Here is a 15,002-nt window from a genome sequence, read left to right as displayed (position 1 = left end):
AAATCGCTTCGAACCCCGACTTCCATAAGGGCAACAAATTGCTTCCAACACTACTCTCCTAAAAAAAGGCAACAGACTGTGTTCCTTCCTAAAAAAAAAAAAAAAAAAGAAGACCTCCATACACACACCTAGAAAGGGAAAAAATTGATTCGGACAATCCCTAGAAAGACAAAGAATCGCTAAAAAATAAATAAATAAATAAATAAATAAATTGCTTTCAACACTCTTGCCTTAATTACTTTCTTTTTTTAAAAACCATAATTTTAATAAAGTCAGATTTTTTTTTTTTTTTTACAAGGTAATCACCACTTATCAAGGCCCGGGGATAAGGGTTATTGCATATACAGTACTGGAGATTTGATAACGTGTCTTACTTAAAGGAGCAGTTCATTAGGAATTTGTTTATGTTGGACTTGAAGACATCCAGGTTGTAGTTAGGTGGGAAACAGGCAAACGCAAGAGAGTTCCACAGGCGTGCACTTCTAAGAAAGAAGCTTTGTTCATGGAATCTACGTTTTGGTTTTGGCACAGATAAAGAGTGGGGAAGATTATCGATACTTTTATCAAGCAAAAAGATTTCAGCTTGTAATATAAATATTTGCTTATTTATTAAATAAAAACCCTGTCCAGAAATGGGTCAGTTTGGACGTTGATTTCTCAAAGCTGTCCAATACATGCCAACATGTAAAACGGATATTAAAACGAATAGGATGATGATTGTCTATTATTTCCAATTTTTTGAAAACCCATATCAGCTATTTTTTTAAGGGTGGAATCATCTATCAATGCGTCACATATGCGCGCGCGCACACGCACACACACACACACACACACACACACACAAAACTAAGAGAAAGTAAATAAAATATAAAACAAAACTATAAACCAAACAAAAATATAAATTAAACAAAAAATAAAATTAAATAAACAAAAATCATAAACAAAAACAAACATTGCCTAATCATCAAGTTTCATGTCAGTCAACAGAGTGCAAAATAAATAACGAAATAAAAAAAAATCGAGTTGATAATAAAAGAAATATTTTTTTCATTAATTCAATAATTAGTCTAATTAAACACCACGTGACGTGCCTTCTTTATGTTCTACACATTTTTTTATTCATTAGATCTCAATTAGGATGTGACAATATACGGAAGAGGAAAGAGAGAAGAGGAACGAAAAATGTACTTAGGCTGCAAAATTAAGTCTGCACTCAAAAGCTTGACATCAGAATCTGCACAATCGAAAAAAGGTGTTTTTTTATTTATTTTATTTTTTTTTTTTTACGGAAAGACTTACAAACTTCCCGTTAACTACAAGGCGACAGTGCTTTTTAAATCGATTGTATTTTACAAAACAAATCAAATGGTCCATTAAAGCATGCCCCGACATTATAGGTGCATAGTAGACAACTTACTTATACACGTTAACAACTGATACTATTATTAACATTTTTTGGAAATATATATATATACTATAAATATCGGCGACTCGTTGGGTCACAACCGCTATTTATATTACATTAGGTGGAAAGAAAATTAAATGCAAGCGAGCGGGGGGGGGGGTTACTGAGCTTCGGGTGAGTGTTATACACAAACACACAGGTACCTGAATTTTCTCAAATGTTTTCACCCCTTCTTTGCTCTTTTGGCATAAAACTAAATTAAACTAAATATAGCACACATTACACATTGTTGCGTCTAGCAACTGTCTTTCAAAGTTGTTGCTGTTGTTTGTTTTATTATTATTAATAATAATAATAATAATAACAATAATAATAATAATAATAATAATAATAATAATAATAATAATAATAATAATAATAATAGGTTAACTGGTTTCATCGGATACATATAACTATATCTAAATTTATATAAATAGAGATGTACTAGTAGCCCATTGGGTCACAACCACTGACATTGTTTACTCTACTTTACATGGGACAAAATAAAATGAAGGTAGTACCCTTGCGTGAGTGATGAATTTGCAAGCACCATCGGTCAATGCGAAAAAAATGAAATAAAAATTAAATCAATCTACAGTTCATAATGTATTTGCAAACAGAGTGCTGCCACAGCACATACAAGAAAAGTGACTGTCTTGGTCGCCATTTTGGAAAAAAAAAAAGTCAAGAAACAAAGGGAGATAACTCAACAATAATTCATAAATTTATGTTGTAATGCCCACAGATTCCCATTAACTTCTAAAAAAATGATTTTCTTTATGAGAATAAGACTACTAGTTGGAATATGATTTTTGTTTCGTCACATACAAGATACCTTAAGTTTTCAGATTTTTTTTTTTTTTTTTTTTTTGTACGGGCATTTAAAATTGTTGTAGACTCTTGAAAATTCAGTATGTTATTGTTATACATCTGACTGACCAATTTTTATGATTTCAGGTTCAAATGAACAGCTCCAAGAGGAATTAGAATACACCCTACTAAAGCCTTATTGTCACAACTGGTGAAATTCAAAAATGCAATCTGGACGTGAGGACAATTTAGAAGAACGATATGCAATAAAATTCTGTTTTAAACTTGGAAAAAATGCCACAGAAACGTATGGAATGCTTCAAATTGTTTTTGGGCCATCTTGCATGAATCTAGCATTAGTTTTTGAGTGGCATAAGAAATTCAAGGAAAGCAGGGAGTCTGTGAAGGATCATGACAGGTGTGGGAGGAGTAAGTGAAGTCAGAACACCAGAGTTGATTGGCCAAATAAAGAATTTTATAAATAAGTACAATCATGTGTCTATAGAAACATTAAGTGCACAGTTTGATGTCAGTGTGACAACTGTACACACAATTATTCGCGAAGAACTGAAGATGCGGAAGATTTGCGTGAAGTTTGTCTCAAGGGTGAAGTTCATAACTCCATCCTTGTCACAAGTTTTTTGACCAAGATGGGCATAAAGATACTTCCTCACCCTCCCTATAGTCCAAACCTTGCTCCCTGTGACTTTTGGCTATTCCCCCAAGTTCAAGGAAAACCTTACAGGTTGTTATTATGAGACAATTGAGGAGATGAAAGAGGCTGTGATGAGGGTCATTGACACGCTCACACAAGAGGACTTCCATGGGGTTTTCCAGAAGTTGTTGGAACGGTACAACAAGTGCATTGCAGCCGGAGGAGATTACTTCGAAGGCGACTAGAGTTTTATGTGTGTACAATTAATAAAAGTGCCTATATGACAAAAGTCTAAAACTTTATTGAACCACCTTGTACAATTAGTACTTTTTAAGTATTGGTCTCGCACTCAAACCAACCTCAAACATTCCAATTTGCATTTTTGTTTGCTCATTTGGTTTTGTGCAGATGATATTTTTTTTTAATCGCGACCTTTCAATTACATTCACTCCTGGCTTACACAAACCACATTAAACAAGATGGCCAATATCCCACAAGGTGTTTATATTTTCTATAAAATCCTCACGTGTGTATGTGTGTGTGTGTGTGCCTCCCCTCTTCCTCCCATGCTCTAACACTCAAACAGAAAGAGTTAGCTTTCTTTTTTTTTTTTCTTTTTGCAACAACTGTTTACTTTGAACACTTACTTACCTACAACAGTGTGTACACACACACACACACACACACACACTTGAATGTAAAACAGAGCTTATAAACAAAAGCAATAACTGTAATTAACCAACTAGCAATGCCTGTGATAACATGCAGCTTTGGTATTGTTGACTGGTCACAAAGGAAAAACAGATGAGACACTAAAACCCGGAAAATGTTAACATTGTACAAAATAACATTCAGAAACCAGTGTCTAACTAGGCTGTATGTACCTGGGAGGGAGCAGGAGATATCGGACTCTCAGAGATTGACCATCAACATTGCACCACTATCATGAGTACCGAGCAATAGCTGATGAGCTCTTAAAATCGCTCATGAACATCACAAAACAAGAGCAAGCAAAACAACCACCATTATGAAACTGGCCTAACCTTTTGGACAAGACTGTCTTACAAATGAGACAGAACCAGAAAACAAGTCAGCTACAGAAATAGTCCAAAAGAGTCGCCAAAAATACAACAAGAACTTACAATGTAAAACACTGGAAGAATGGGTCAACCAACAGCGTACCAAGCATTTTTTGGGTGAATGCACTCAGGACTAGATAAAGAAGGCCCTATAGACTGGCTAAAAAGAGAATCACCCCACTATGGTCAGAAGAGGATTATAATGGCTGTCCAAAATCAAGGTTTTTAAAAAGATAAGTGGTCTCAGCAATGACAACAAATGCAGGTTCTGCTACACAGAAGCAGAGCGCATGGGCCACCTGATTCTGCTGGGAGACGGCTACTATATGATGCAACATAACGGAGTTTGCAAATATCTTCACTGGACGATCTGTAAAAAGTTGAATATCGAATGCAGCAACAAGTCCTGGGAACATGTTTACCGGAAAGAACAGTTTGAAATAAGTCATGCACCATGCACTATCACTATGCAACTCCTACAGCTACGTACCTTGAAAATGGAGCTATTAAACCTGACAATGATATATGACAAGGAGAAAGAAGCAACCTTAGTAGAAGTTAGTGTCCTCCATGATGCTAGGTTAAACAGAGCTGAGAGAGAAAAGATAATGAAACACTAAAGTATTATTTATAACATGAAAAGAAATTGGAATCTTAGGAAGATCTCCAACATTCCAGAAATTACAGGAGCAATCGAACTCATGAAAAAGAATTTTAAAAACTACCTGGCAAATATACCCGGTGAACCAAGTGAAATTCAAACAATTGAACTTAAAAGGGTGGTTAGAATCTCTCAGTTTGAATATAGAAGATAGCAAGTGAATGTCTGGTATCTGGTAAAATGCCCCATCCCCAGCTTGAACAAGCTGATAAGACTTTTATGCCTACTAAACACTATCTTTGAGTGTCTAAGATCTCTCTGTATAAGAGTTTGTCAGGATAACCTGGGATGAGGGTACTTTCCCCTATAAGTAAACCCTGACTTAATGTTCAAAATCACATAATATTCACAGCACAAATAAGATCTCCTTGGTATGGCTCACCTACACTGTTTTTTTACGAAGAATGGTACACCTTCTTCAAATGATGTTACTTATAGCAACAGCACAAAACTGGATACTCCACCAGACTAGATGGAATCCAGTATTTTCATCATTAGCAGTCCTTTGCTGATGCTGGTACAAGTCCAGGGTTCGTCATCATTTTCATTATTGACAAGGGTACAAAAATGCCAATACAAGTCATATTACATATCAGCGATTTGCTGTTTGAGAAAGAAAACATCATATGGTCATTGGGTTATTTGGCATATCCTGTCAAGGCTAACTGGTTCTAGCACTGACGGGAAGTCAGCAATGCCTAGGGTTTATCGAACGATATCATTAACAATGGCATGTCACGAGAATCTGTCAACCTTTCTCCTCTAGCAGTCAAGTTTCATTTTATTGTTTTGTTTATTTGGGGTCCTGGGTATGATCTTAACCTATATCTGCTTACAGGGCCCCAGTTTAGGGATGGTATTTACCTCCTCCTCTCCAGAAGGTTAGACGCAAAGTCAGGTGTGGTTTTGATACTTGCACAGTTTATGGGCCATACTGAAATATTAATGTCATTTAGAAAGTATATTATTACTATTATTATTTTTTTCTTATTGGAATTCATTGAGATGAGTATTATTTATTAATTTTATTTATTAATTTTATTTATTAATTTTATTTATTGCAGACTTATTTTCTTCATCTTTTATTCGTTGTTTCACAACGTTTCACCGACGAAGGCCAGAGGAATAGTTGGCCGAAACGTCATGAAACAACTAATAAAAGAGGAGGATAATAGTCCGCAATAAATAAAATTAATAAATTATTTAGAAAGCTATTCTGAAAGTACAGAATAGTTAAAGCCGCCATCCCCACGGACGGTGCCTTTGTTAACTATTCTGTACTTTCAATTAATAATTAATAAAAAAAATTTTTTTTAAATGAATTTAACTTGAAAATCCTATCAAAAAAAAAAAAAAAAAAAAAAAAAAAAGCACAGTTTGTAAACTACACAAGTATTGTGGTTTTGAAAAGTCATTATGTTAGAAGCACTCTCTAGCCTCCAAAAAGTGCTGGAGCAGCCCTGTTGGCATTTCCCTAGGTTCAGGTGATTATCAATAAACTAGTCACCATTTAAAGAAAAGGTAAAGACTGGGAAGGTGGACCTTGTAGGATTGAACGGAACAATACACTAGCCGAACAACAACAACAACAAAGCCAATGTTGGACTGATTGCTGAAGATATATCCTTTTGAGGAGTGTGGTGATACTTTTCAGTTCCACTTCGATGTGATGTGATAATAACTGTCAATGGATCCTTCTTTTGATGATGGACTATTTACAAAACGTGTGCTTATAAAAAAACAAATTAATCTACAAAGCATATATTCACATGTGAAAATACTATTTTTGCAACATAAAATAACATCAGAAAGGTTGATATGCCATAACCAACCTTTACATATTGATTGGCGAATTTAGAAATTTGAATTCAGATTCATAGATATGAAAAAGGGGGAAGGGCATCTTACCAAAGTGGTAGGAATCGTTCTGCAATTCCAGTAGGTAGCCTAACCAAGAATCTTGCTCATCTGTGTTCTCAGCCACGACGGAAAAGCAGTCATCCTTGGTGAACAGCGAAATGGCATGTTTGTGTTTGGGGTCCATCTTTTTGTTGATGTTGAAACATCCAGCCAACTCGATGCTACGTTTACATCCAGCCCCGGCACGATATTTCTTTTCAGAGTCGTAATACTCTAATCGAGCGGGACCAGATATGCTGAAGCCTCGTAGTACAAAGTATTTCTTCTTCATTGTCTGCAAATAGAAAGAGAGGATAATTTTTTTTTAAAAAATACAATTGACAGAGAATCATAATATAATGATATAAAAAAGAAAACAAATGCCTAAAAAATCTGAGTACAGGCACGTATATGGAGAAAAGAAAAAGAAACAAAACAAAATACATGTTCATCAATGTTTTCGTCTTTATTTCAAGACATCCTCGGGATGATTAATTTTGAAGAAAATAAAATAGCAGTACATTATTTGAAGATATAATTGTTGTTTTCTCCAAATTAATCATACCGAGGAAGTCTTGAAATAAAGAGGAAACGCTGATGAACATATAATTTGATTGGTTCCTTTTTCATCTTTCCATCACATGAAAATATTATTTCTATAATTTGCATCTGGCATCTATAATATAAATCTCACCTGTTTGTTTAAATGTATGTATATATGTTTGCATGTCTGCGTAAAACTTTCGACAGAGGCGACGGATTTTCACAGGATCGGTATTGTTTTGAATCACGACTCTTCGGACGACAAATATCGAAAAATTGGCTAAAAGCATTAATTCTTTCACCCTCAACTGAGCACTTTTCTACAGGGAGGGGGGGTCGCTTTTTTTGCCGATGTTTTTGAAAGTCATCCCCTCTTTTCGATTGACTAGCCTTAATTTAAATCTATGTCACTTCCAGTTTGGCGATGGGTGCAACGGCAAAGATACCCACATTTTTTTTTTTTTTTCCACATTCTTTTCCTCCTTTGCGGTACAAGTTCAAGCCTACCATCTACTACCACTTTTCTTTTTTTGCTAAACACACACCTCCAAACACCCGGGTAACACCGGGTTTGGCCTTCGGGACAAGATCAAAGTGTAGTATCTGATCTTCAGATGCTGTACTTCAATTTCTTGTTTTCTGTCAGTGGAGGAGAAGCCCTTCACGACTGAGACAATTTTTATTTTTGTTCCTTTTCTCCACATTAAAATAACGACCCTGGTGTCTAACTCTGTCCCGTGGGGAGGCATTGTAAATAGGAACACCGGGTACCCAGGCTAGTGTATATATAAAATCAAAAAATGTTACGCACCTGTTTTTTACTGTTTTTTTCCCATGCACAAATATAAACTCTATACTATAAATTGTTTCTTTTTGTGTATTGATATTCATATTAAAACCCCTTTTTTCTTTTTATTTAAAAAGAAAAAAAAAACCAACTTGCTTATACATGTGTCATGAGATTGCATTCACTAGAAGAAGATCTAGCTAATTTGCATATTCTTTTAAATATTCATTTTAATTAATTCCCTATCAGTTTTTCCGGTTTTCTTGTGGAATTATTATATTATTATTATATGCAGATATTCTCACATAATTTACACTTGTGTAATTCTCGTGTAAAAAGGTTATAGTAAACACAAAACTTTTTCCATATAGATTTATGTACATGCATATGTTTTTGTTTAAAAAAATTTGCCTACCAAAGTCCTCCTACAGTTTTTGGTCTACAGACATGAAACTACATATATAAGGTATTTGAATCCACGCAAAACTTTAGTCTGAGGGAAATTAGTAGAAGGGTGTAAAAATAAAAAAAATAAAAAAATGAAATTTGCTAGACGAAGGTTGAACGATGGCATTACGAATATGCATGCATAACGTAATAGCTATTGGTTCATGTTTTAATTTTTAGCCTTGCAGCAAATATGTTTTAATAGCCCAGTTATTAATCGTAGAGGACAAAATAAATTGTAAGCTAAACGTTTTAGTTTCGGTTCTCGATGGTGTCACATGGGGCATTTTTTTTTTTAACTTTTTAAATCATTACTATATATTGGGTCTAATATAATATATATATATATATATATATATATATAAAAGCGAAAATGTGTGTATGTATGTTCGCTTTTTGTGTATGTCTACAAAAGGCTTCTTTCAGAGAAGCGGTCGCTCGGTTCACAACTTCTTAAAACTTTTTATATCATCTATAAATTGTAATATCTCAGAGTTAACTACGGAGCTCGCCTGTCTATTTAATTTTATTGATTTTCAAACGTTAATTATTCGACATGTTCCGATTGGCACGCGTTACATTCGGTTTTCGGTATTAAAAAAAGCGAAACTTGACTCTAATTACTGGCCGAAGGCCACTCACTGGCCCGCGCCCCCTCCGGGGCCCGGGTGACAAGATCAAAGTGTAGTATCTGTTCCGACAGATGCTGCAAGCTATGACTAGCAAAGACCAGCTATGACTAGCAAAGACCAGATGTGGGGGTAACCCCACATGCCTGACCTTTAACCAGCTCCCATTTCCCACCTCTCGGGAGCTGGTCCCCTTTTTCCCTTCCCCCTCCTTTCACTCCTCACATTAAAAATCGGCCTTGTGCCTAATTTGCTCGGTGAGGGAGCAAATAAATACCTACTGGCCGAAAGCCAGTGGTCTCTAGAGAGCTAAGTAACGTTTGGTCAATGTCGACTTCGTCATATCAGACGGTAGCTTTTGAGACGAGACACTCCCCCTATTAAACAGGGAGTGGGATTTTAAAAACAAACAAACCGATTTATTGACCTCATTAAAAACTGACCCGCAGAAAATGCTAACTGCTGCATAGCTATCGCCGTCACGTCAATAACTCGTCAAAAACGCACACCTGTTTTTTTTTTCACACTTTACTATTTTCCAACTGCACGTCAAGGCTTCGTTTTTTTTCTTTCACACACACCTACAAACACCCGGCCAACGCCGGGTACTCCTCGCTAGTATAATAATAAATGTAACAATCTATGCTCATCATTTACAGGCACAAATTATTTTAAAAGGATAGTTTCATGAATCCAGATAAAAAAAATAAATGCATCTGCCCACCTCCCTCAGCCCAGGCAGCAATTCAGAACCCAAAACACCTGCACAAAAAAGTCATTGTACTCACTAATCACACAACTTCGCCTAATAAGTCATTGGTACCGTCGGTTTCAAGCCAATAATTTTAGATATCCATATCAAGCTCTCTTCAGCCAATACTCATCTCTCCTCATGCAAAATATATATACAAAATATAAATACGCTCTTATTTTTCGGATTTTCCTTTTAGTTGAGCACTCTGCTGGATTTCTTTTTCCAAAAAAAAAAAAAAAAACTATATATATATATATATATATATATATGCACAGATATATAATGATCATATAATGATTAATCACTCTGACATGTTAAAAAGATTTAAAAATAAATGTTTAAATTTCAACAGTATTTCTCACTTAACGGCAGCCGGATGGATTAGATCCTTGCTAATCGAGTTAGAGATGGCTTCTGGTTCAAATCTATCGACTGGTGTTAATCGTCACACATTCCACTGATGATTCCTTAAAGGATGAAACACTAGCGTATGTAGGTATTTGTTATAGTAAATAATTTTATATATTAATTTATACAAAGTCTGATTTATTTCATTTTCCTGAGTAACAGACTTTTCGCCTATTGAAATCTTTATTAATAAATACAGATCAAAACATTGTCATGTCAGTGTAGCGAAGCTTGCACATATCTATATAAATAAATAGCTCTATTAGTGAGCACTATTATATAAACCTGGTAGATATTCTGAATTTTTATCCTCCGAATAAACTCTCAACCCGGACTACCATATTATATTACATACAAAAATGCGAGCATTAAAAGTAATATGGTTAAGATTTAAACATGAAAAAAGGGCTAGTTGTTAAAACTGGAAAAGAAAAAGACACGATATTCTAGCAAAAAATATAATTTATAAAATATTGCAGCATTAAGAATTCTTTTAAAAAATTCAATTTAACATCACATAATCAATTCTTAACACACACACACACACATATATATATATATATATATATATATATATATATATATATATATATATATATATATATATATAAAAGAATGCGAAAAGTATAAAAGCTTATAACTTTTCTTTATTCGTTTTCAATTGGTGACGTGCAGGAATACAAAATAATATTATGAAAAAAAATTAAAAAACTTTTTTTATAAGTACATATTTTCGACCGATCCTTCAGTCTTCATCGGTGTAGTGAAAGTATGAGCATGCACGGGGAAAAGGGGAATGGAAAAGGAAGGAAGGTACAGGAGGAGGGGGAGGAGGAGAAGGAGGTATAGCCAATGAGAAGGTGCCACGTCAGTCTTAAATATATACACATATAAGTACGCACATACACACATGCACACAGCACATATACACATACAAACGAAAAATTAAAAATTAAACAGTAAATAAAAATGAGAAACGCGTCTTTAACTGTCCAATCCTTTGAATATGAATATATATATATATATATATATACGATTGTCCATTGTCAATATTATGTATATATCAAAAGAAGAATAGAAAACGACAGAAACTTGAACTGTTTAATTTTTTGTTAATTATTTAAGAAAATAAAATTGATACCCCCCCCTACCAATTGAATACCACACATGGCAGATGGTTGTTGAGCAAGGGTTTCTTCTTCTACAGAAAGGAATTTGGATTATCTATACTGAGAGGGGGGTGGGAGAAGAATTTTTTTTTTTTTTTTTTTTTTTTTTTCAATGGTTTTTGTATTCAAGCAGGTGCTGGGCAAGGACCAGGGTGAATAAACTCCTCATTCAAGCACTAGCAGTGTCAGAAACCGATTTAAAGAATGCGTGAAAAAAAAAAAAAAAATTGAATTCAACCTCCTATTTTTACAAGCTTATAACTACTTGAAAAATGTAATTCAAACCCTAATTTTTTTTTCAATTAAAAGGAACAAAGACCAAATTTTTAACAAATAACAGGTTTAATAGCAAATTAGGCAATATTTGTTTGTTTGTTTTTTTTTACATCGGCTTTCTTTAAAAAGATTTGAAGAAAACCAACGAAATTTTTCTTCCTTCGAGTATAAAAAAAATCGATATAAATTTTTAAAAAATCACAAGGGGAAAAGTCAATGAGAATTTAGGGGGCTATATACAAAAAGAAACTATACCGGGGGAAAACCGTGGAGGTTCGACTAGCGTCTGACCAAGGCTGCCTTGAAGGCCTTGTAGTGTAGGCTGGTTTACGAGCTCATTAGAGTAGCTGGTTACGGACTGATGACCTGGATGTTCCAAGTTCGAATCCAGTTTGTTCTATAAAAAGATGTTGGCAGGCTTCCCATGGTCCCTCTCATAAGTATGTGATGTCTTTCTAGAAAGAACTCCAACCAGAAAAATATTGGAGAAACCAATGTCAATAATAAAATCTAAGCTAAACTCAAGAAAAAAAAAACAACAAAAAAACAAAACAAAAAACAAACAAAAAAAAAAGCTAAATTCGCGAAATTTTGCCTAAAAACATCGAGTAGTTTTAAAAAGGGTCAGCAATTTATTAGAACATTGCATTAGAAACTGAGCACCCCCTCCACAAATATTTAAATACTGCATTTTAAAAAAAAATTATTTTTGTTGATAATTTGAGAAGACTATTGTCCATTTTATAATAATCCGTTGAAAAAAAAAAAAAGAAAGAAAGAAAACTGACGAAAATAAAAAATAGAGAAGGGGGGGGGCAAGATTCTTCAGGTCCGCTTTAATTTATTCGTAAAATGGATAGATTGTGAATTTCTGATAGAACTTTTAAATCCCAGATGACAACTGGGATTTTTCAATGATCAGTGGTGTGACACTTTCCCATCCGCTTTCAAAAGAAGTTTCGAGAACAGCATCCGTTGATGATCCACAATTTCAGAAAAGTAGCAAAAAAAAAAAAAAAAAAAAAAAAAAAAAAAGGGGGGGGGGGACTTAAACGTGAAGATGACAGCACTGAAATAATATAATGGAAGAAAAAAAAATGGGACTATCCAGATGATAACAGTTCCAGAGCAATAAGACTTGTTGTCACTTAAAGAAGAGTAAAATTAATCAGTTATAGATAGAATACTATTAATAATGATCATCATAGTCTCAGAAAAATTTTTTTTTCCTCTTCTTTCTTCTCAAAAACCAGGTTCTAGTACGTTTTCATTAACATCTTTACTTCCAATCGACATGTTTTTCTTTCTTTTTCATTGAGCCTCAAATCAGCCCAACATTCGCTAATCCCCACCTCTCTCTCCCAATCCCAAGAACGACCGTCGCTTCCCCCACCCCCACCACCACACGCACACGCCCCATTCACAGAGCGCAGAGAAGGATTGTGTTTTATTAATGAGCTGTGGACCTTCATGTGTTTCATGAAGTACATTCTAATCTCTTGGGAGGATGTTTAGGGGAGGGAGAAGAAAAGAAAGAAAAAGAAAATAATAACAAAGAAAGAAAGAAAGGTGCTACATTTTTCCACAGCTGCTCACCGCCCCCACCCCCTCTCCTACGCCTCTCACCCGAGAAGCATTCAGAGGGAAACCATGTCAACGGAATCATCCCATGGAATTCCCTTACATTTGATTTGTGAATGGGGAGAATGTGTTGATAAAAAGGAGAATGGAAGAGACTAAGATAGCAGCACGGACGGGGCGGCGAGGGGTGGTGAAATTTGAAGCAAGAAATACAACCACTAGACATATACACACATTAAATGGGGTGGAGGTGGCTAAAATGGCAATACAATGGCGTTAAAAGAACCATAGTCCTAGGTACGCACAATGTGCAATCACAACGCTAGTAAATATTCTGCTTATATTTGAAAGGCTTCCAGCCATCTTGCAACTTAATATCAACTAATGAGAGTGTCATCTGGCATGATGGTACGAGCATTCGCTAATGAGCCAGAAGACCAGGGTTCAATCCTCAATCGATCGAGTCATACAAAAGATTTATTTATAACATTTTGGGAAAGGAGTGGCGCCCTCCCCTACACCTCAGTGTAGTAGTTAAAGCCTTCGGGTCACCCTTAACTATGGTTAACCACTTTATTTTTGTGCTCAATTCTGCATGCAAAGATGCAAACATGATACATCAGTAAAATTCAACAAAGAGAGCATACACTACGAAATCAAAGTACACGTATATTGGGGTGGGGTTAAGGTCAAGTGCACAAGCGAGGTTGTATATTTTTATTTATCTACCAGTTTCCTGCGTGACGATATTGGACATGGGTATGTGAAAATAGTGTTTGCAGCGGTATTTTAAACATACGAGTAGATTGAGTGGAAAATTCCTTTAAAAATTAAGATTCAAATTAAGGATCTTTATTGCTGTTGGACTGAGGTATGATTCTGTTCAATATAAAGAGGTCTACCCTCCCAGGCTTTGCCTTCTTCCTGAGAAGGGGGTGAATTATTTCTTAATTGCCTGAAACATCCATGCTGAGAAATGCAGACGGAGCTGCTCAGGCATTTTTGTAGACCTGAACGCACTAACTTTTCATATCCCAAGGTCAAGGATGTAATAATATTTCCATGTGTCAAGGATGTAATAATATTTCACAGACAGAAGACACAATGACAAGGAAAAAAAAATTCTGGTGACCCAAGATGTAATTTTTTTAATTTCATCCGATGACATTTGTGCCGAACGTGAAACTCAAACTAAAATACACTTAGTTGGCCTTCGGAAAAGGATCAAAATATAGTAACTGTTTCATGTCGCAGTGGTTAGAGCACTTGGAAAAATCAATTGCAAAAGTGATATTCTCCTGGAAGTTGAAGGTTCAATCCTCAGTGTGGGTGACTAAAAAATACAATTGCGAATTACTTAGGACCTCTATCCAGTCATGGCTGACGAAACAAGAGCATGCTACCCCCGTGAAGTAAATAAAGGGTTCTACTCGAAATTCTGTCCAAATTCATGAGTTTGGCAAAAACATTCCAGAGTTCGACAAGATACACCTGAAGAAGGTCGGAGGTTACATTGACTGAAAAGTTGTGAAAATCCCACTTCAGATGTGAACAGTAGTCCGATGATTCCAAGTAATTCTTAAATAAGCTATATTTCAGTTTGAATAAAGTTGTCATAATAATACAATGGGGTCTGCGTTTGCACCGGATGTACATAGAATGAAAATATTTTTAAGCAAGACACCAATATAGGATGGAGGAATGATACAACTACAGAATTTCCACAGGGAACGTTAGTAATAGTATAAATACAATAATTGTAATATTATACTCATAGCTAACGTGTTCATTATTATATCCTTATATCATTATATCATCATTATTATTCATTATATCCATAAAGACAAAGGGTTTTTTTCC

At 35.0% G+C, this 15,002-nt stretch overlaps 1 protein-coding gene across 1 annotated transcript in view; it reads right to left on the bottom strand.

Moving 5' to 3' along the window:
- Positions 1 to 15,002, bottom strand: part of LOC145293983 (uncharacterized) — a 245,865-nt gene that overhangs the window by 57,510 nt on the left and 173,353 nt on the right. The window contains exon 2 of the mRNA XM_080140875.1: positions 6,558 to 6,843. Within this exon, the coding sequence (XP_079997001.1) occupies positions 6,558 to 6,843 (286 nt within the window). The remainder of the gene's footprint in view (positions 1 to 6,557; positions 6,844 to 15,002) is intronic.

Source organism: Euprymna scolopes, chromosome 15 (assembly GCF_053919585.1).
Source record: "Euprymna scolopes isolate OS-2025 chromosome 15, ASM5391958v1, whole genome shotgun sequence".
Lineage (NCBI taxonomy): Eukaryota > Metazoa > Mollusca > Cephalopoda > Sepiida > Sepiolidae > Euprymna > Euprymna scolopes.
The sequence above is the reverse complement of the archived record's forward strand: the minus strand, read 5'-3'. Positions and strand labels throughout refer to the sequence as shown.